The sequence below is a fragment of the Lates calcarifer genome, linkage group LG16_LG22 (genome assembly GCF_001640805.2).
Source record: "Lates calcarifer isolate ASB-BC8 linkage group LG16_LG22, TLL_Latcal_v3, whole genome shotgun sequence".
NCBI lineage: Eukaryota > Metazoa > Chordata > Actinopteri > Centropomidae > Lates > Lates calcarifer.
Genome location: NC_066848.1, coordinates 18,143,272 through 18,165,209, shown reverse-complemented (window position 1 = coordinate 18,165,209; position 21,938 = coordinate 18,143,272). Strand labels below are relative to the sequence as shown.

The 21,938-nt window shown below is 38.9% G+C and overlaps 2 protein-coding genes across 7 annotated transcripts in view; one reads left to right on the top strand and one right to left on the bottom strand.

Moving 5' to 3' along the window:
* The first annotated feature begins 1,406 nt into the window (after positions 1–1,406).
* Positions 1,407–15,133, top strand: ppp1r1c (protein phosphatase 1, regulatory (inhibitor) subunit 1C). Of its 3 annotated transcripts, XM_018660837.2 has the most exons (6): positions 1,407–1,596; positions 3,399–3,456; positions 5,711–5,748; positions 6,350–6,404; positions 9,469–9,669; positions 11,019–11,372. In XM_018660837.2, the coding sequence occupies exons 1-6, from the start codon at positions 1,516–1,518 to the stop codon at positions 11,072–11,074; spliced, it is 489 nt and encodes a 162-aa protein (XP_018516353.1). In that variant the 5' UTR covers positions 1,407–1,515; the 3' UTR covers positions 11,075–11,372. The 3 variants fall into 3 exon arrangements, with proteins under 3 accessions (XP_018516353.1, XP_018516352.1, XP_018516355.1); XM_018660836.2 differs by lacking the exon at positions 11,019–11,372 and having other exon boundaries at positions 9,469–10,327; XM_018660839.2 differs by lacking the exons at positions 9,469–9,669; positions 11,019–11,372 and adding an exon at positions 13,495–15,133 and having other exon boundaries at positions 1,420–1,596.
* Positions 15,134–16,012: 879 nt separating this feature from the next.
* The window catches only part of nckap1 (NCK-associated protein 1), a 30,882-nt gene continuing 24,956 nt past the window's right edge, over positions 16,013–21,938 (bottom strand). For all 4 annotated transcript variants that reach the window (XM_018660825.2, XM_018660826.2, XM_018660827.2 and 1 more), the window contains 8 exons: positions 21,551–21,644; positions 21,073–21,155; positions 20,783–20,863; positions 20,578–20,671; positions 20,374–20,490; positions 19,250–19,359; positions 18,576–18,665; positions 16,013–18,434 (listed from right to left, as the gene is read on the bottom strand). In XM_018660825.2, coding sequence (XP_018516341.1) covers positions 18,318–18,434; positions 18,576–18,665; positions 19,250–19,359; positions 20,374–20,490; positions 20,578–20,671; positions 20,783–20,863; positions 21,073–21,155; positions 21,551–21,644 — 786 coding nt within the window. In that variant the 3' untranslated portion in view covers positions 16,013–18,317. The remainder of the gene's footprint in view (positions 18,435–18,575; positions 18,666–19,249; positions 19,360–20,373; positions 20,491–20,577; positions 20,672–20,782; positions 20,864–21,072; positions 21,156–21,550; positions 21,645–21,938) is intronic.

The following is a 21,938-nucleotide window of genomic DNA, read 5'->3' as shown; positions in this document are numbered from 1 at the left end:
CCTCTCTACCCTGTCACCCTCCACCCACCTCCCTTCTCTCTATCTCAACCCGACAGGTCGAGGCAGACGGCCGCCCACCACCAGTCCAGTTCTGTTCAAGGTTTCTACCTGTTAAAAGGGAGTGTTTCTTTGCCACTGCTGCCACTTGCTTGCAACTGTTGGGTGCCTCTAAATAATACTGAATACAGTCTAGACCTGCTCAGTATGAAACCTTGATTTAATTGACTGATAATCTGGCTCTAAATAGATAAAACTGACTCTAAACTTGGCTTCATTGCAACATTACCACATGACCAACATGGAGGTACAGCCTCTTCTGGCTACAGGTCATATACAGTTCATCTGCACACCACTCTACATAACCCAGGACAGACCACACATCAGCAACATGCACTGTTATTATAGTAGTAGTCCTCTGCCTGCATATGTGTCATTAGGATTCAGTGACAGTGACATTGTTTAAAATAAACTGGGAAACTGTAAATGAATGCATATTGTTGTTTGTTTGTTGTTGTTGCGAATCCCTGACATATCTGTGACTGTAATAATCCAAAAGAAAAATTTGCCCTTAGCATTTAGTACATGGAAAATAATGCATTTTTGTGCCAACAGTGGCATCATGTAAGCAAGCTTGCATTTAAAGAATCCTGTAAATGAATTAATATTTGGTAGTTATGATCAGGACTGATGTTGGTTAAAAAAAAACATCTAACTTGGTGAAAGTGGAAAATAGTATTAATATATAATATTTTTATGGGAGTTTTTGGACCCTTAGATTTTTTGTCCTCTAAGAACCTCAATGTTAACTTTTTAAAAAGATGTACACAAGGGTTACAAAATTATAACAATGCAAACAATTAACTTCATTGCTGGTCCTAAACCCCGATTTTTAAAAAAAAGGAGGCTTGAGTGAAGAGCTAGCCACCCTTCCCCATCAAAACCCAATGGTTACAGATATAATCAGTGGGAGTAAACCAAGAAATCTGGTCCCTTAGAAAAGAGAAACTTCTGTCAGGAAGACTTGACAGTAGGCCGCAGGAAACATACAGCAAACAATAATGAAGATAGGTAGGCACTTAAATCAGAGCCCATACTCTTAGTTTACAAGGTGCCTACATATAACAGTCCTCAACTAGTGTATGGCTGCTGAAAGCTATAAATTTCAGCAGCTGTAGTCATGCGGAATCAGATTAAATATGACTGTGTGCCCCGTTTTTCATTTCTACTAATGTTTAAAAAGTAGACTTTTCTGACATTATTTCACTTCTTCATGCTACATCAGAGTGTATGTTTAGGAAAATGCTGCAATGACTAGGCTACTATTCTTTCTTTCTCTCTCCCTCTCTCTCTAAGTCTGTCAATTAGTGATAATGGACCCCACCGGCCAAGAGAAGACCACTCCCTCCCTCTCTACTCCCTCCCTTCTTGACACACACACACGCACATACATACACACACACTCTCTCTCTCTCTCTCTTTCTGTCTGTCTTTCTTTCTATCTCTCAGTCAGTAATAATGGAGCCCAGCAGTCCAAAGAAGATCCAGTTTGCTGTGCCCCCTCTGCAGGGACAGCTGGACCCACAGGCCGCCGAACATGTGAGTGCATCCGAGCATGTGTGTGTCACAGAGTTGTGGGGACGGTGTGGGTTCATGGGGCTGAATGGGGCTTCTATCTGTGATCTTGTGAGTCTTGTCTGGAATTTTCTCTGTGTGGGTGCAGAGCAGCATGTGTGCATAGGTCGGGTCTTATGAAAACTGCTGTTTGTGTATCTCGCATGTGTATTTAATGGGTCTGTCATATTTGAGCTGCACTGCATGTGACACTTTTGAGTCGTGTGTGTATTTTGCAGGCTGGCTTGTTTTCATGGCAAACCGTTTTAAAGAGGTCATCTTTGTGTGTTTAGGGGCAGATAATATAGAGAACGAAAAGTAAAACCCACCGTCAAATTGTTTTTATTCTACATTCTTGAAATATTTACTGCAGTTACTATCAAACGTCAGCATTTCAGATTACTCAGAAACACAGTTAGTCTGTTACAAAATGTTCCTTCCTTCCCAGTAATCACACGTCTTTATTCATGTGCTTTTCCTTGTTTACTTTACAAGTAACTGCTGATGCAAATGTGACGTTAAACTTACTCCTGTCACAGACGATCTGCAGCTGATTGCAACAAGTTCACGCCCGTTAAGGGCATAGAAAGGCATTCTGGGAAACACAGGAAATCACTAGCCGACTGATCTTTCATAAGTAAAGGTATAAAAGTCAGGTAGAGCGACAGAAAGACCAATTCTACGGGCCGATATAATGTGTGATCTGTGGTGTAATTTTCTTGAGTGGTGCCTACACTAGAAAGAAACAGAAGCCGCTTTTTCGAACAAGATTTAATGTTGCACCAGGGAGTTCAAACTGCTCCCTGTAAGGCTTTAGTGCTGGTGTTTGCCTTGCTGACGTCTTTATGAGCTTGTTTAGTCACTGGAAACCGGAAGTTGTTCATTGCTTAGGGAAGCTGGTAAATGAACGGTGACAGATGAAGGGCCCCTCTGTGGGTGTTTGGGGAGTCCCTGTGTTGGAAACTGTCAGCATTTCCAGAAGTCAAAGATAAATTTTAGCAATGGTTTTTATGAGATAGCATCTTGTAAACCATGTTTCTCCTCCAGGATGACGATGAACATTTACATTCCTGCAGTGTGACTGCTACTGAGCTGTGAGCCAAGCAGGGTAAACTAAAACTGAACAGTGGGTTTTTACATTGGTGTCAGTGGTTTATGTAATTATTATCACTGTAAAATGGATCACTAATATCAGTAAGAGGTATTAGAATAGTCAGCAAAATGTGTCACCAGGTAAATCACCAGGACTGTAAGTTACAATTTTCATTTTAAAGTTAGGAAAATTCTTTTAAAATGTCCTCCATTTTAAAAGCATGAGGTAGAAAAATAAATGCCTGATATTATTCTTGCCATTTGTACAGTACGTGGGAAAGTTGTGCTTTTAAAACCTTGAGCAAGTACTAAAGCTGTAGGTGGCCAATTATATTTTTAAGATGCATTTGGGATAATAAACTTATTTAGTCTGGGGTATTCAGGCAGCTAAAGGAAACACATGTAAGAGTGTGCTTAACTGCATGTTTTTACAGTGTAAGAATTGGGGTAATTAGTGCCAGTTAGTATTTTTGATCAACTTTTATTTGGACTGTGAGCTGAGTTTTGTGTTTTAAAAGCCTGCTGACTCATTGTGTTTTTAAGGCCTCATTATTGGGACAGTAAAAAATGGTATTTTCAAACCCAAGTGTTGGATAAGAAGACTGAGAGAGGTCTTTCCAAGCACAAGAGATTTTTTCCAATAACATTTCAAAGAGAAATGAAACAATGAAAATATGTTTGTGTGTTTACCTCAGATTCGTCGCAGAAGACCGACTCCTGCCACTCTGCAGATCTACAGACAACCTGGTACAGGTAAAACTGCAGAGAGAGAGAAAGAGAGAGAGAGAGTGAGAGAGGGGAGGTGGAGGGAGTAGGTAGTGGGTGGTGGTGGTAGAGAGAACTGAAAAGCAGCAACTATAATGGAACCTTTATTAGATTTGTGCTGCAGCTTTTGGTAAAGTGATCTCAGTGTTCAGACTGGACTGATGGATGCCTGAAGAGTGTGTGTGTGTGTGTGTGTGTGTGTGTGTGTGTGTGTGTGTGTGTGAGTGTGTGTGTGTGTGTGTGTTTGCTGGCTCTCAGCTCTTATAAATCCCTCTACACAGGAACCGCCTGATTGAATAATCGGCCTGATTCCATTCTGTGAGCTCAGCTCAGTGAGTCTGGTTCCAACATAGTTGTATAGAGCTCTGTAGACGCCTGAGGTGTTTTCAAGCAGCCATTTTATGTTTCTCTGTGAAATTGGAGAACAGGATTGTTGGTATCAAATACCACAGGAAGACTGGGAATCTAAACCTGGACACACAACCTTAATATCTCTAATATCTAATACCTAAAATCTGGATTACAATTTCTCCTCATTAATTTAATGATTGTGGCCTGATAAGAATGAGAATCTTGGTGGAGACTGTGGCTCTGGATTACTACAAAATTCTTATCAGTTGTTTCTTGGTCTAAAGGTCGATCTGTGGCCCAAGTTTCAGATATATTCTTGATTTTTAGGTAATAAACCACAGTCAGTCTGTACAATGGAAGACAGCTGACAGCTGTAAAAACAAGAAGTGACTGAGCTGTTAGCCTTGAAACAAAAATCATCAAAATAAAAGCACAGATGTTGTGTCTTAAGTTGTTGGGTTTTTTTTCTCAGTATTTTGCTGAAATAATTGTTGACATCCTGTCTTCAGTATCACTCATATTTATTGAAGGTATTCAACTTTAACAGACATTTAATAACGTAGGACTTTCTCTGACTACTTAATCATGTTTGTTCTTTCTTAAAGATGCACCTGCTGATTTTTGTTTTATTATGCCCACAGCCAAAAAATGTCCTCCTGTTCACAGTTAGTGTTTTGACATCCATAGCTTCAAAACATCAGCACTGAGCTGGAGGGAAGTTGTGGGGGGTCACATTTTGGCATCAAAATCAATTTATATTTATTTCATTTGTGTATCTCAAGTCTGGTGATATATTCTGTCAACAAAATCAATGGCAACAATGAATGTATCCCACCAGCAAGTACTGTTTGTGTCTCCGAAGTCTGATATACCTCATTCCTCAGCGCCATGGTACTCCACTGAAAACTATTAAAAACACATCAGTGAGCTACACTGTTGCACTGGGTGATATGTTCCTTCATTACCATGAACACACTGTCAGTTCATCGAGTCAAGCTCACACACACACACACACACACACTCCTGCTGCCACAAATACTCACTACAGAACCAAATGTGGATTAATCTGCAGCTGAAAATAGTCTATAACAAATGCACTGCTTGCTCCTGTTTGAGTCACATTTGCCAAAGCCACAGTGCTTAATTGTTTTAAGAGATTATCCACCCTTGTTTTAAATGAGACTGTATATTTGTGACTCACTTTTAGAGATTTATATTTTTGGTATGAATGGGCTTGTGGCTGAGAGCCATGGAGTTTTGGTCAGTCGATGGGATTTATTGACAATGAATACATATAGAATATCACCAGCATTTATCCTTTAAAACAACAGGAGCAAAAGAGTAAATTAAGGGAGGTAAATACACTTTTTTTCTGTTTTGCTTCTGAAAACCAGAAATTGCAGCTCCTTGCCAAATAACCCCTGAGACAACGGTCAACAGCCCCTTTATTCAAAGAGACTATAATCACCTACAGGTGTTAAAAAGGGCTCATTTCTCAGCAAAGATTACTGTACCCACTTCCAGGAACTCATGCATTGGGCACTGGCAAGCTTCACAAACTGCACTTGCACTGTTGTGATCGTATGGAGTTCATCTAAAAGCTGGTTGTTCCCGACATGATCACAGTGAGGCTCCAGGCCTGCAGAGGAAACAAGACTATTAAGAGCCACTACCCAACCTGACCAATGTGGTTTGAACTAGCAGACTGACTGAGCCAACAGGACCTACTGACACTGTTACAGTCCAGAGTTCTCATCTCAAAGGCTGAAAACATCACGCAGATTTAGAAATGGCAACGTGTCAGAAATGGATCATCTTATAAAACGAGCTCTAGTGACAAATCGATACGAACAGAGAAAGCTAACTGCTGCTGTGTCGTCTCTCCCCGCAGATGCTGGAGATCAACACAACGCCAGCGGAGAGTCACAGGTTTGTATAAGTGGACGTAAACACACACAGATGCAGGGAGAAGTGGGGAAAATACATCGGCAGGGGAGCGCTCATCTGCTACAGTCACTTTCAGACCACATTTCTGGATCAAGACAATCAGTGTCAAGGAATTACTCTCAGTGTTGCTGGAGAACACTGGAGTAAAAAAGAAAGAAAAAGAAGAAACCTCAAATATTCATTGAACTATAGAATTGAATGGGAATAGCTATTCCAACTCCACATTCACAGGTACAATCACTCCTGATGAGTTATATTTTTAGTAACTCTCAAATTTCTTAAAAGCATTTAACATTAAAAGTTCACAGCAGACACTCTCAGATAAATGAGAGTGTCTGTGTTGTTCCTCTATAATAAGATTAGGAAGGGGAGCATGGTGTATCCTGTCTCCTACTGGCCCTTGTGGATATTATATTTTAATCATGACCAACAAACCTAATGTTTAAATTATGTTTCTAAGGACATTAATTGACGTAGAATATTTTTAAAATAATATTTGTCTTCTTGGTACAATGACAGCTCATGGCTCACTTGTTGTGTTAAGTCAACGTAATATGTGTTTGTGTTTTCTTCTGTTCTGCAGGCTTCAGATTCCTCTCAGAGGAAGCAGAGCACCTACGCCCCACCCACCATGAAAGGTAAACACAGGACAGTTTTTCAGGCTGTTCTCCCATGATGTTGCAAAATGTGCACAATGTCTGAAAATGCATAAACGATACTCTGTGCAAAGAAGGAGGAAGAAATCCATTTCCCCTTGAGGAGAGGATTATAAGGAGGATTTACTCTGCATCTCACACCCCGCTGCAATCTATTGTGTTGACAGGCACATTTCTGCTACAGTTAATCACCATTAAAATGCTGCTAAAATGGGAAAAGAAGGGCATGACAAGGAAGATGAGAATCGTTGCGGCAGATAATGCTAGAAACAACAAAGACCCCACAGCATGTATTTAAAATACAAACTAAACATTTTGGCACTGACAGATCAGGAATCAATTGAAGAAGTAGTTGCAAATGCCTGTGAAAAGGCTCAGAAACAGTAAAGAAACCATCCACTGTCTGTGTCTTTCGAAACTCAGTGCACGTCTTTCACGCTCTTAATTCTGGGTTATGACAAACAGACCCATCTTTTATCCTTCAGAAATAATGTGCCCTTAAAGTCGATTGAAGGCGTGATCAGGCCAACAATCAGCATGCTGTTGGAAAATGTTATTTAATAAGCTGCATCTCAAATATTTTGTTTTGGAAATAAGAAATGAGGGACTTTTCAACTTTAGGTTTTTTGAATAAATGAATGCCCTCTGCAGAGATGCATCAGTTCATCTTTTCTTCATAAAAATACCTTTTCATCCAGGACATGTATGTTCTTCTATAAGTTACAGCATATTTCAGTGATATTTCCAGCTGATATGTAGTGTAAGGTCTGTTGCAGCTGTGTACACACCTGGTCTCCTCCCTCCTCTCCTCAGCTTCATGGTATCTTTATGTTTGCTTTCAGTATGGAAGTTGTGTTTGTTTTGTTTTACCACATGGTATTTATCTCTCTATGTATCTGTGGCTATTTCTGGTCCCCTTCCCCACTTCTGTTTACTTAGTCTTGGTTTTTGGTCTTAGTTTTCTTTAGTCTTTTTTTTTTTCTGTCTTAGATCTATAGACCATCTGGCAGGGTGATGGGGGTGGTGGGGGGAGGTGGTGGCGGGGGTGATGACTTTGTTTCTGAAACTATGGAACGGAGTTCAAATTTGAGAGGCTTAGATTTGAATTATACTGCTGCAATTTCATGATTTTTTAAAACCAAAGAATTGACCAAGAATGGTCGAACACTTGGAAGCTAAACTTTCAGGATTAAGCTGGTGATATTCTATGTTTTTTCTTTTTGGCAACAAATCCCAAAAGAAGACTAAGTTTGTTTTCAAAACCTGATATATCTAATTTCTTTCATGGCCAGGTTAAGTTCCTGGTGGCCCCTGGGCAAGAATTTGTTACTGGGCACCTGCTGACCCCCACTATACACAGAAAATTAATTGGCCAAGATTTAGATAGCTGATTAATTGTTTAAGTCTATTTTTAAGCAAAAATGCCAAATATATATGGAAGCAGATTAAATATGGTTTTGTTCTGGGATGCTCTTCTGCTCACCACAGTTGTTGTGGTGAGTGAGTGGTTATCTGTGTTACCGTAGCCATCATGCACTGTAATGCTGCTGCCTCGTGATTGGCTGATTCGGATAAATTGCATGAACAATCGGGTCTGCAGGTGTTCCTAATAAAGTGCTCAGTGGGTGTATAATTTCTATTACTAAAAAAATCTGATTGCTGCTTCAATCTGTTGAATCCCAAAATACAGAAAATAATAAGTGACACAGCCAAAATGTCACAACAGAAGCACTCATACACAGCCTGACTATCATGACCTGTTTTGAGCAGTCAATAGCTTCATTATTTGGAAAAAGTTGTCAGCTTTCACCCACAATACAAGCAAAGAGCACCTGTCTGATGGCTTTTATCTTTAAAAGACTTATTGTTGTACTCATTTTTTTTTTTTTATCATCACTTGGGCTGAATAATTTAGAAGTGTTACAGAGCTTCTTTCTGGAACAGTGATGAGCCCAAACAAGCAGTGCTGCTACTGTACAGGTTTTCTATTTAGCACAACACTTTTAAGCAAAGGCTTCATATTTTCTACAGTGTATATCTGAGACAAGACTGAGAAACCTGTTTTAGTGAGTGTGTAGGTGCATGTTTTTGGGAAATAGAGAGGGAAGACAAAACGGAAGAAAAACATAATGCATGCACTGCATGCATAAGTGTGTGTGCAGAGCTCTGAGTGCAGCACTGACTTGGTTCCAGGAAGTGGAGACCGTAAAAGCTTTTCTTTTATTGATCCTGTCTCTCTCTCTCTCTCTCTGTGTGTGTGTGTGTGTGTGTGTGTGTGTGTGTTTGTGTGTGTGTTGTAGTCCAGTTAGCTAATGGCTTTGTGAGTAGCTGCCTATGCAACGAATGCATAGTAGGCATTTACATTCTGTAGAATGAGGAAAAAGATATGTTTTATTTATTAATCTGATTAGGTTTTATTCTCACACTGTGGTTTTACATTATTTTATGGTAAAAGTTAAAGGTCTTTGATTTTATATCTAAGCAGACTTTGGTAGGATTTATGTTAATATTTAGTCTCTGCTGGCTTACGACGCAGGATTTAGACAGACATCTACAAATCAAACTGAATATAACACTGACTCAGGAGGAACTAGTTGGAGTTTATAGGTTCTTAGCAGCTGTGCAAGAAAAATACTACCTTAAAAGCTTACATTGAGCTGTGGCTTGTTTTCTGTTTTATGCCCTTTGATAGCTGAGGATATTTATCACATCTGGGTTTTATAGCAGATTTTTGTACAGTAAATCAGCAAACTTCTTCCGCTAAACATACTGTTAAACATCTACAAGTGAGACAAATTTCTGACGTCTTCCCCAAGACGTCAGGGGTAATCTACTGAGCTCTTTTGCTAATCTTCAGTGGGATTTTTTTGTCCTCTAGTTTTCTCCTTTCATTTTGGTACAGATATTTTCACAGTTTTTAAACTTTAGTTTACATCTTTACGTCACATTTTTTTTTAATTTTCGTTATTTTGGCTTGTTCTCTGCTCTGTTGCGACATACCTGTAGTTAAAGCCTCTCTCCACTAGAGGTGCTCTTCTCTCCTCAGAACTTCAGCTGGGGGTGGAGCAACATCTTCTGGGGTCAGGGCTCTGTGAGACAGACAGCCAGCTGAGCCCAATCACAGCACAGCTCTATGCCGCTTCTCTGTGGGCCAATCACAATGGGCCAGAGGAAGCCAACGGGAATGAGGCGAGTCTGCAGTTAGCCAATCAGGAGAGAGGAGTGGCAGAGAGCAACAGTTTAGGGGGTAAACACTTTTTCAGACAGAAAAACGTACACAGTTTGGGCAGCAGTATACTCCAAAATACATCAAATTTAGTGTTATCTGCTTTTTGTTGAATTTATTGTAGATTACAACGTAACACTGTACTTATCATGACTCCAAGGCCCTTTGTTTAATGCTGTCCGCACCAGGTTAGAAGAAGTTTCAATTACAGTTCTTCAAAAGAAGAGAAATAAAATCTTTCTTACACTGTCACCAAGACAAAAACACACAGCAAAGACTCTGCGTCTGTTTGGCTACAAACACAAAATACTGTGCAACCATGTTGTATTCAGATATATTTGGAGTATTCTGTTGGCCACACACACATACATACACACGCACACTAGTGTTAATTTAATTAATAAAATTATGGTGAATAACAATGAAGAAAAACATATTATTTGGCTCAGATACATCTCCACAAAACTATATACTCAACAAAAAAATGATTTTTTTCTCAATTATATTTAAATTATTTAGATGATACTGAAATTCATTAAGAGACAAACTGGCATTTCATTTGTCTGATGCAACTTAAAACAGAATTAATCAGTGTTTTTTATGTCAACATGAAATTAAATTCAAAACAAAAGGAGTTGATTGTAACACCCAAACAAGAATTAAACTTCTTTATCTTTAAGGAGCTTTTTAGTGTCTCTTAGTTCTTTGTTACGTTTGAGCTGCTCTTATCTACCCCTGCATGAAGCTGTTTTCTGCACACACACACAAAAAAGCCCTGATAAACCCACTGTCTGACACAGTTAGGGACTAGCTGGTGAAGAAAGTTGAACATTTAGCAGCAACAGCTAAAAGAAGAGTGAATACTGGACTAAAACTCAGCTGCTCAACAGACACACGTCTGCTGTGTGTGTAAATCTGCAGCTTTCTACCAAGACATCAATCATAACAAATTCATTAGTCTGTCTGTCAGATTGTTGTTGTTGTTCCTCTAGTTGCCAAAAATCAATGAATGCACCTTTAAGGTTGTGTATAGTAAAGTGTTGGTGTGCATTCAAAAACTACGTAACAGCAAAGATGATGTCATTAAAATATGACTACATCTATAATTTCTGAAAAATAAGCACTGACGCAGACATAGGCCTTCTGTACACACTCAGTCTGTTACTCATAATTCATTCTATATTTACATTTCCATACTAACAGTCTATGTTATGTATATGTCCTGAGAAAACACTAACAGCACTAACTCCTCCGTCTCTCCCTCTTTCCTCTTTCCTCCTCTTGTGGCTTTGCATGATCTTTCAATTTTCTATTATCTACCACCCCCGCCCCTCCTCCTCTATCTCTCCCTCTCTCTCCTTCCTTCTCAGATTTGTCATGTGACCACAAAAAGGAAGCGCCCAGTCCTGACTCCGTCTCCCGATAGCCACCTCTGCTCCCTTTCATCTCTCAATAACCAACTCTCCCCTCCTCTTTCTCACTGCTCTTCATCTGATCCCATTAACACACCGCTTCACCCTTGTGCTGCACATTAATACTACGTGTTTTGTGTATTTGGCGACAGCTCTCCCTCTTTCCCATTCACACACACAGACACATGCACATCGAGATTTTAGTTAAATGTACTGAATCGGTGTGAATTTAAAACACCGTAGGCGATGTTGGTGAGGTTTTGCTTGTGTAGAAATGGCTGTGAATAAAGATGCATTATATTGAAACATTTACTGAATGCCTGAGTATTCTTTATCCTATTATATTTAATAGGATAATAATATGATATTTTATGGGTGGAACACTTGAATGAAAGTGTTTTGTTCATGACCAGGGTTGAAGAGAGTCTGTCTAAATCCTGTCCATACCTCCCTCCAACATCCTCTCTGTACGCATATCATAGAAAATACTGTTGAAAAAAATATTGGAAACAAGCATCTTGTATTTTCTTATTGTTGAGCTATTCAGCATTAAAACATATCTCAACTGTTTCACTAATTTTGAATTTGAAAAATAGAATAAAGTGTCAAATACTGATAACTGTACTATGTGGTTCTTAGTACAGAGCTGACTGTCTGTGGTTTGAAGGAGAGAGACTCTCAGAATCAGACAGATGTATTATTAACCAGGTTATGCTCCATATCATATCCCGAATATGACTAAAACCAGGATAACTCATAACAGGGACGACGGCACCGTACATGTAAGGGCACAGTTTAACAGATGGTGAAATGATAAAATAAAATATTTTAATGAAAAGATCGGTCCCCACCTCTCGCCCAGTGTCAGCTGGGATTTGCTCCAGCTCCCGTTTAAGATAGGTGGTATACATAATGAATGAATGAATGAGATCAGTCCCCTCAGAAGCACCAATGGACATCTCTCCTAATTAACCACAATGTCCAGAACAGACCCTAGTTGTTAAACGCAAAGTTTTTCTTCTATTTGGACTTTTTTTTTTGTTCATGGTCATTTTTACACTTAAATCCAACAGGACATTTTTACTTTACAGCGTCTCGAGATACTTCTGTTGTGAATTGCGCTATATAAATAAAATTTGACTTGACTTGACTTGACTTACTGTGAATGGCACAAACAAAATGATAACATTTTTAGGACATCACAACATAGTGACTACATTTAAGAACTGAATGTTGTTTTTTTTTTTGGAATTGTAGTGGTCAAAGATCTAAAACATGTGACATGTAAACCATGCAGGGGCAGAGTAGAGCATTGGGACAAGCATTAAGAGATTAAAACATTAACTGTACAAGATTAAAGGAAAAAAGGACCATGCTATTTGGAGGTCAACATCCCTCGTCGCTGAAATGTCTCTGTGTGTTTGTGAATGAGTGTGTGGTTTATGCAACATGTGTCCCAGTGTTTTTAACACATGGCCCTCAGAGGCCAGATGGTCTCAGATGGGATGAGCTGCAAGAGGAAAAAAGGGAGGGAAAGAAACAAAATATACACATTATTCTGGTTTATCTTTGAAATATGACCAAATTATGTGTCTTTTGTGTTTCAATCAATACCTTGAGATTAAATAGTCAGCAATTCATTAATGGTTTTCTGTTGTTGTTGTTGTTATGGACAAATGTATATAATACAGTTTCTCTTGCCTGTCTCCTGCTCTCCTTCAAGGCTTTAGCAGGTATTTCCTGTTGATGCTGCGTCCAATGTGCAGATGGAAACAAGACAGTTTAGCAGAGGGACTTGCTGTTCACTCTTTACTGCCAGGAGTTACTTAGTTTTATTTGCTAGTCTAGTATCATTTCAGTTGTTGACTGTGTGTGTGTGTGTGTGTACGTGTTGTGACTCAGAATAAGGATGTTATTTATCATGCTTTTTAAGGTTTGATTTGTTTGGTATTTAAAGGGCTATTAACATTTTGAAATGGGGGAATGGGGCTTTTGAATGGCAGGCATTACACCACAATGATAAATTAAACCTGGATTTGTTATTTAAGGATTTTAATATTAATTTCACGTTTTAGCCTATTTCATCACTTTAGCTGTTGTACATAAAAGAAACAATTTTTTTTTTAGATGGCGATTCTTCCTTTTCCTATGAACAAAAGGCACTATTCACAAAATCACCATTAGAGGTAAAGTGAATGTTAGTCTGTATATCTGGTGACCTGTCTAGGATGTACCCTGCCTCATATGCAACGTCTGTTTGACATGACAAATGGATGCAGATTACTATAAACATATAAGAGCATTGTAAGTTTTATTTAGTATTATCTGATATAATGTTGCCTAATACAGTACCATGTATTGGCTTGCCTCTGTAGGTAATTTAAGTAGTGTCCTTCAGTAATGTTAAATTGAAGTCATGTTTATGTTTGTGTAGGTAAGCTGGAAAGTTCTGTACCTGAGGAAGACGAGGAGGAAACCATCCCTCAGGACGACTGATCCAGGAGAGAAGTCTCAGCACACAAGAGGCGACCAAATTATCTCCTGATATTCTGGACAAACCAACAGACGGACTCCAGTGTCCATCTCAAGCGTAGCACCTACATGACAGGACACTGATTTCGGTGGGAGAATTGACCACTGAGCAGTAAACATTTTAATCAGAAACGTGTTAAACCAGCTTCCCTAACTCTTAATGAAGCGGTCTGGAAATAGCCAACAGAGCCAATTCACCTCACTCAGCACATTCACCTCAACGTGACTTCACACAAACCTGTCACTGACTGCAACTATTATAGTTTAACTCCTTAGATTAGGATTACCTTTGTTTGCCCTGTTTCGGTCCATGAACAGGGTGGAAGCAGCAAACTGATTACAAATAAATACCATCACAACAGTTAACCTCAAACACTCACATGGCCAATATTTTAACACTTCTGGCACTTCTGGATAAGCTCAGTTTCATATTTGGCCAAACCAACAACTCAAGCTTATTAATTAACAGTGAGTGCAGCCACTTCTCTGTCACCAGCATTGGTTTACTAAAAACAAATTAAAACAATTTAAAATCATGTATAAATCATGTATGTCAGAGAAAAGCAGCAAATCCTCTCATTTTAGAGGCTGTAACTGGAGAATGATTGGCACAGTTTTGCTTGACAAAAAAATGACTAAAATGATTAATCCATTATCAAAACTGCTAACTACTCTTCTGATGGTCGATTAACTGACTTTCAGCCCTAAAACTTATTTAACTTCTCCATTCAAGTTGTGGTTGTTTCATGATAACTGATGACGTGACTGTTACTTTGAAGGATGACCAGCTGCTTTTGTACTAGACCTGATCTTAAACCTCCTGTTCTTTATAATGTGACAGTAGCTCATTTTTGGATCGTTTTTACAATGTCCACTGTGTGATTAGAGATCTGCAGGTGCATGACACAGCACCTCAAAAATATACCATAGCCAAATGAATAAAACACAGAAGTGATGCAATAATTAATACCTATAGCTTTTAGCACTGTAAAGACATGTTTAAAGCAGATATTTTGACATTCAACAGGAAAAGCACAGGTGTAACTTATATATATGATGACTGATGCTCTCATATGGATTTAGATCATGATTAATGTTATTAGTTACAATTGGGCATTTCCTGCCATCACATGTGAAAATGTCTACTGTGAAAAAGGTATGTTATTTGATAGCAAAGGTGTTGTTATTTTTTGTCAACAGAACAACTTGAGTTTCACAATGTCATCTGTCTTTCACTGAGCAGGCTGTTCTGCAACTTTGACACTTTGAACTATGCAAAAATATCATTTGACGGTTGACCAGCACAGGTTTGGACTCATTTTTAAACAAACTGAAGTGGGTGAGTAATCAGATTACTTCAAATTACTGTTCACTGAATTACAGAATGATGGATCAACTGAGAGGAGTCATGTTTTGTTTTGTGTCTTTTTCTTCTGTTAATCTGTATATGCAGTATGTATCCTTGCGACTTATATATCACTAACAGCAATAAAGTGTCAGCATTGTTTTTGTACACAATAAACATTACAATATAGACTATAGACTACTGTCAGAGTTTAATGCTATGTCTCCTTCATTCTGTTTTTTTAAGGTTTCTTGGAGCGCCCTTTGGTGGCTGTTGTATGACACAGCAGGACCACTTTTGCACTGCGACAGTCGCAGATGTAAATATTCCTGTAAATAAATCATACATGCTAGCATTTATTTAAAAACTTATCTCAGACATAAGAGACCTGATGTTGTTAAAGACGTCAATAAAATGGGGACAAATTCAGTTTAAATATAAAGTGATGTTAGAACTGACATAACTGCCTCCAGCAGACTAGAGGAAAGACTATAGACTTGCAAATTATATTTAAGAATTTTTTATATCATCTAAGGCTTCTTTTTTGGTGGTTGTGGGGTAGGAAGGTAAAGCTGGGGGAGTGGTTTTTATCTTTTCATGACCCGCAGATCTCAGTGATACTCCATCCTCAAAAGAATTGAGAAGCCTGTCACCCCTGCACGAACTGTTGTCCAAAAAAGCCCAATCTAATGCAAAAATAGATGGTCTGGTTTCTTTTGAGGTCAAAACGTATTTGATGTTGGAAACGAATGTGATCATTTCCAATTCAAGACTGTATTTTAAAGGCATTTCCTCATTTAATTTGGCATGACTGGCTTTTATCATTTAAGTGACAGAACTAATATCAGTAGCACATACATTATTGTTTACATATTTGCTTTGTAGTTCAATTTACTTTTGAGACTAACATGTTACTGTTAGACAGTTGTTACACAGTCTTTGCATTATACAACAGAATTAGACTTCTTATTATCAAAACAGGTCCATACAAATAAAGTGCTTCCACTTACCGGTTTTCACCTTGTCTCATCTCAGCTGAGGCCATGTGCACGAACCACCCTCACACACTCACAGCTCAGGTCTGACACAGCCCTAAAGTTTATTTTATTCATGTCATTTAAGTTACACGGTGGAATTAGAGACAAAAAAAAAAGAGGTTAGAAAGAAAACAGCAACCATTCCACATCAAATGGCAGAATGTGTCCATGAATCTGTCTTTGCATGCTTATAATACATACTACTGACTAGGCACAGCAGAAACAGACATGTTATCTACTGTGAAGTGTAGACACTTCATTTACTAGACTTTAGTGTATTCCTGCTACATACTCTAAATGTGACTTCACTTCGCAACTGCAGCAGCTGCCTCTGGACTTTATCTTTAAACTGCCCGATGTAAAAGTACAGTTCTAAGTAGTATGCAGTATGAGCTTTCAGACAGAGCCCTGGTGTTAGTAAAACATTAGCAGAAGGCTGGCATAAAGGGAGCATGGTTTGTGTGTGTCTCAATATGTAGCCCTTGCCATGCCTTGATTGAAAAAATAAAAATAAAAAATAAAATAAATGAGACTGCACTTTGTAAAAGTCGTCCGTCTGTCTGGAGGCTGTCTGCCCTAAAAAGGTCCTGAACAACCGTCGCAAAAATGTAACCGCTCACATGGAAAGTTCATTGGAGGATGCCCCATCGACCGCTGTTTACAAACCCAGTGATCATATCACCAACAGAGTACATATACATATATATATTTATTTTTTGTCTTATTATTGCAACGGCAGGTTTTTGTAGACTTTCACAGGTCTGAGATAAATTAGGATTTAGTTGTTTGTCTGCAGAGGAATTGGTTGGAAATTTACTTTTATTGTTCCTATTAAAGTTAAGTAATAACGTGTTTATCAAACCACAGGAGTGTAGATGATGACCTCTCAACAGCTGGTTGGAAATAAGAAAAGCAGTTAAATTTCCTTCAATTAAATAAGGTGAAAATTGAACATTTCAGCATTTTGAGAAGCCTTTACTTAATCGGGAGAGTTGCCCAACAACAGCTGAGGGGAATATCTGCAGGTGTACTGAGGGTCTTTGACAGCTGGATGGGACACCCGCTCCATGCCTATACTGTAGTATTACTGCAGTATTTTTGTTCCCACTGCAAAAGTTCTTGTGTGACCTCTTCTGTTAACCGAGCTGCCACAGAGTCAGGCGGATTGCTTCCAGAATCGTCATTTAAAATGGCATTTCACCCATTAATACCCAAACACTCCACCACTTCCAAGCCCTGATACACAATTTTTAGTGTCAACACATTTGGCAAATCATCATCATCATTGTCTTCATCATAAAAATAACAAAACATGAACATTAAAAACAGACGAGTTCAGTTCACATCAAAGTAGAATACAGATATTATATCTTTACCCACAAAAAGTTTGTTACGACTAGCTAGAAAAAAGAAAGAAAACATCACCATGTTATACAAGTGTGTGTCTGTCTGCGTTTGTGTTCACCATGAAATGTTGAAAGATTAGTGTGTTTGTAGTTTTAAATCTGCTAAAGATGTCTTTATGTATGTGTGTGTGTGTGTGTGTGTGTGTGTGTGTGTATGTGTGCATTTAAGTGTAAACTTACATGAACAAGCAACATGTCTTTCATTATCAACACAGAAATCCTCCCTCCCTCCTCAATAAAAGAAAAAAAAAAGAAAAAAAACCCCACATCACATCAGAACCATTTGCATTCCCAAAGTAAGCATCCAAATCCATCACCACATAAAGTCATCAGCTGGCCACTAAAAATCTCAAACCTTTCATTGGAAAATAAAAAAGAAAAACAACAAACAAAAAAGAGAATATTTTAGTGTCAACTATATATATACTATATATTTATATTTTTGTTCTTTTATACCAACCAAACATATGGTAATATGTGTTGCTATGGTTATGGTCCCTGGCAACATCATGAAAAAAGTACAATGATTAAAATAAAGACACTGATCCCCCAACTTCATCCAGCTAGTGTGTATTTATGTGTGTTAATGTTTCTGCTCATATTTGTCTAATTTCAGTGTTTCTTTTTGTCGCCTTTGTGCAATGAATTGTGTGTGTTTTACGTGTTCTTTTGGCGTTTAGTATACAGTATTTGTTCTGTATTTAGAGTGGACTTTAAATGCTACACGTTTAGTGTTGTTACGTGTCGACATTTTTGTGTTTGTGTCGACACTGATGGGTGTTTTTGTTGTCAGAATAGTACGCTGAGGCATTGTAGGCATAGTTTAGCGTGTTTAGTTTGTCTTTAGTGTTTGCTGTTAGTGTGTATTTGTTGTATGAGCACTAATGCTCTAATGGCAGACAACACGGCAGGCCTTTGCTGTGTGTTTACTGTATTTCTATGCATTGGCGCTGATGCTCTGTTTGTAGACGGCATGGTAGGCGTTTCGCAGCAGGACGTAGGGGAAACAGGACTCCAGCAGGTCCATGGTCAGGAAGGGAGACTCCTGCACGATCTGAAAGACAACACATGTAAGAGACTGTTAGATAACAGAAACACATTAACGTGGCCTTTCTCCCACTCTCACTCCAAATGCATAATGTTGTGTTAGTACTATGCAACGTATGAAGTCTCCTTAGTCTAGACTTTCTCTCACCATGTCCAGCAGCAGGTAGACAGATTCTCTGTTACGTGTCGTCATCTTGTCCGTCTCCTGGCCAATCTTTAACAGGCTGGATGAGGCCAGCTACACACACACATACACACACACACACAGGACAATATGTTAGAGAGTTGCAGAACAGCTTACTGTGTCTCACCCGTTATGTTTCCATTCATTTTGCTGCTGCACTTTCAAGGCAATTTGTGAAATTTCAGCACAATAAACTGTTAATCAGACATTTCTATCAGCTTCCCTTATGCATATGTATATATGAAGATGTCACTTGATATAGTTAATGCAGCAGCAGCACCTCTGATACCATCTTAGCATTTCTTTTCTGCCTCCCACCTAAGAAGGCATTTGTGTTCTTACTTTTCTTCAGTGAATGGATTTGTCTGGTCTGATCCACCTGTATTCAGTGGTTTTTATTAGCTGCTGTAGTGATAGAGAGAGGGAGGAATGAAAAAAAGGACCACAGTCTGGAACCAAACCTGCTGAATGTTTTGTCTACAACAGAAAACACGGAAGCAGGTACCATGATCTCGACTCTTTCAATTTCTCCACCGCAGCCAGACAACAAGATAGAGAAGTAGACGTGACACACAAAGGTCACATGGGGAACAAAGTTAAAATTTAATAAGAAATTAAGTAACATCTATTCATCTTACAGCCAGGAACTCTTTCAGGCGGTCCTCTATGCTTCCCTTGTGGATGGTGAAGAGAGCAGCAGCGATCTGGTTGATGGCTTTGGCCAGGCAGTGGATATTGTTACAGTGGCCTGTAGGGGGCAGCAAACACACACTGTTACCAAGAGAGTAAAAAAAAGACATCATCTGTATTTGAAAATCGATTAATTCTGGGTTAATTTTTGACATGTGCGGCTCTTTACGGCTTTCACATCAGAGAGCGCAGCCAGTATAAAGGAGGTAAAACTTCCAGTCCAGTGGGGAAAATACGGATTTCATTTTTGTACTTCATGCAGATAACAGCCATTATGTGTGTATGTGAAGTGCATAAAAAGTGTGCGAATATAAAACATATGCATGTAATTGTAAGTTCACAAAGTGGTTAGCGTGACTGCACTGGCGTCGTGTATTGAGATGTGCTGTCGGAAAACCAATTGCTGGCCAATATGCGGTCTGCATACTAACAATGGAGGAGCCCATTACAACTCATTATCCTTTTCAAATGTCCCTTATTAACAATGGCGCCTTTCATTTCAAGGTTGTTAGGCAGCAATGTCTTGATAATTCATCCTTGAGTGACGAATCTCTTTGATACCTTATCAAAAGCCTCATTTAAACTACAACAGTGTGTCTCTATTAGACTAAAAATCTGGTTTATTTAACTGAATAAATCTTTTTATTGAAACACATACAACAAATAAGGTTAAACAGGTCACAATACGTAAACTGACTTTAAAGAAATGCATTAGTATTTTCAGAATTTAAAAAGGCTTGTGTGCACACGAATCAATCTAAGGGCATGAGGTCAATCTCATTTGCATGCAGAACAGTCTCATGGCGTTGGTGCAGGAAATTATGTTCTCTACAATATGTAGTATTTCCTCCCGCGCTGCTCTCAGGCTCTTCTCCACGATTAGTCAATCGATTAGTCAGCGGAGAGAATATTAAACAGCAATAATCAGTAATAATCACTAATCCCTTTGAGTTGTGTTTTTTTTGTTTTTTCAAGCAAAATGCCAAACATTCTGTAGTTCCTGCTCCTTAAATATGAGAATGTGAGTTTTTTTTAGTATGGAAAACAACTTTACAACAGCATAGTGTCTTACCTTCAATGGCAGGGCTGTACTGGGACATCACGTTGCTGGCCAGTGTTGGCAATGAAACAGCCACGAACACCATTAGCAGGCAGGCGATCTTATACTCCTCCTCTGGACTGATGTTCTCTGCACAGACGCAGAAATTAAGTGTTCGAGAGATGGAATATACATGGAATCAGTTTTCATTTTTGTGTGTGTGTGTTCGTGTCTCACCACTTTTCTGTGAGGACAGAGCCACTACCAGAGCTGGGTCGATCTCACAGGGTAAACCTGCTGCTGATGACAGCTCGTAGACGTTCATGGCCACCTGAAACCAAACCAAAAAAAAAAAAAAAAACATATGAACACAAGGAGAGGGAACACTGACTGCAGGTTAATGGGGTTATTTCATTTTTACATCCCTGTGAGTGTGTTTTACCTTCATGTCTGTCTCTCTGGGAATGTGGTCCTTGAAATCTTCCACCGAACTGACCAGGAAAGGAATGTGACAGGATAACACCTGGAGAGAGTAAGACCGAGACAAACCAGTGTCAGTGTTTAAAAAGAAATCTTGGACTGGATCTTATGCATTTTTAATATTTTTCTTTCTAACATCCATTTATTGCACTTGAATTAACAAATGTTATGTGCGTGCTAGATGTGCCTGTGTGTGTCTGTGTGTGTGTGTGTGTGTGTGTGTGTGTCTGTGTGTGTGTGTGTGCATCTTACATCTCTCAGAGCCTCCTGAGCAAGGGAGCGGAAGGACAAAATGACTCCAATGATGGTCATTCTCTTCAAAACACTGTCCACAGCTACAGACGCACACAAAAACAAACAATCAAAGATATATCGGTAAAGCTACAACTGTCATTCTAGCAAACTGATCGGTAAATAAGTGACAATAAAGGCCACATTAATCAATCTTCAATTGAGTAATTCACAACTAAGAATAAGGCTGCTTTTTCTGCGGAGAGTTATTTTTCAGCTTTCACTGTGCTGCGTGCTGCTGAGTGCCTGTATTGACTTTTAATTGCCCTTCGGCCTCTATTAATAGTATTACGAGTTTACAACAAGTGTTAACAAATCTTTAACAACACAAGAAAATACAGGCTTGGCCTTTCAAATCAACACTGAGAAGGTTTGAATCTGCCACACTGACATGTTGCTAAGCATGTGTGTGTGTGTGTGTGTGTGTGTGTGAGATTACAGGTGAGTTTCTTGAAGAGCGCAGCCATGTGGTCGGGTTTGTCAAAGCTCGTCCTCATCTGGGTCAGCACCTCCATGTTCTCTACCACCAGTTTCTACATGGAGACAAACACACAGACAGTGTTAAATAACATCTTGTGACTTCAGGTTTATACAATAGGATTATGATTTTTATTTCTATTAAAAAAGAATGTTCAAAACTTAGCATTAAGGCCATTGTTTGTCATGTGTGCAAAAAGAGGAAAACTGTCTCATTCTCAAAGTTAAGAGTTTGTCTTTTAGATGAATTCATTCAGTTATAATGCCTTGCAGTTGCATTGCTAATGTCAAATATACTGATCCACTACTGATAATAATTTAAAAAGCTGCTCCAGAAGCAGATCTGACTG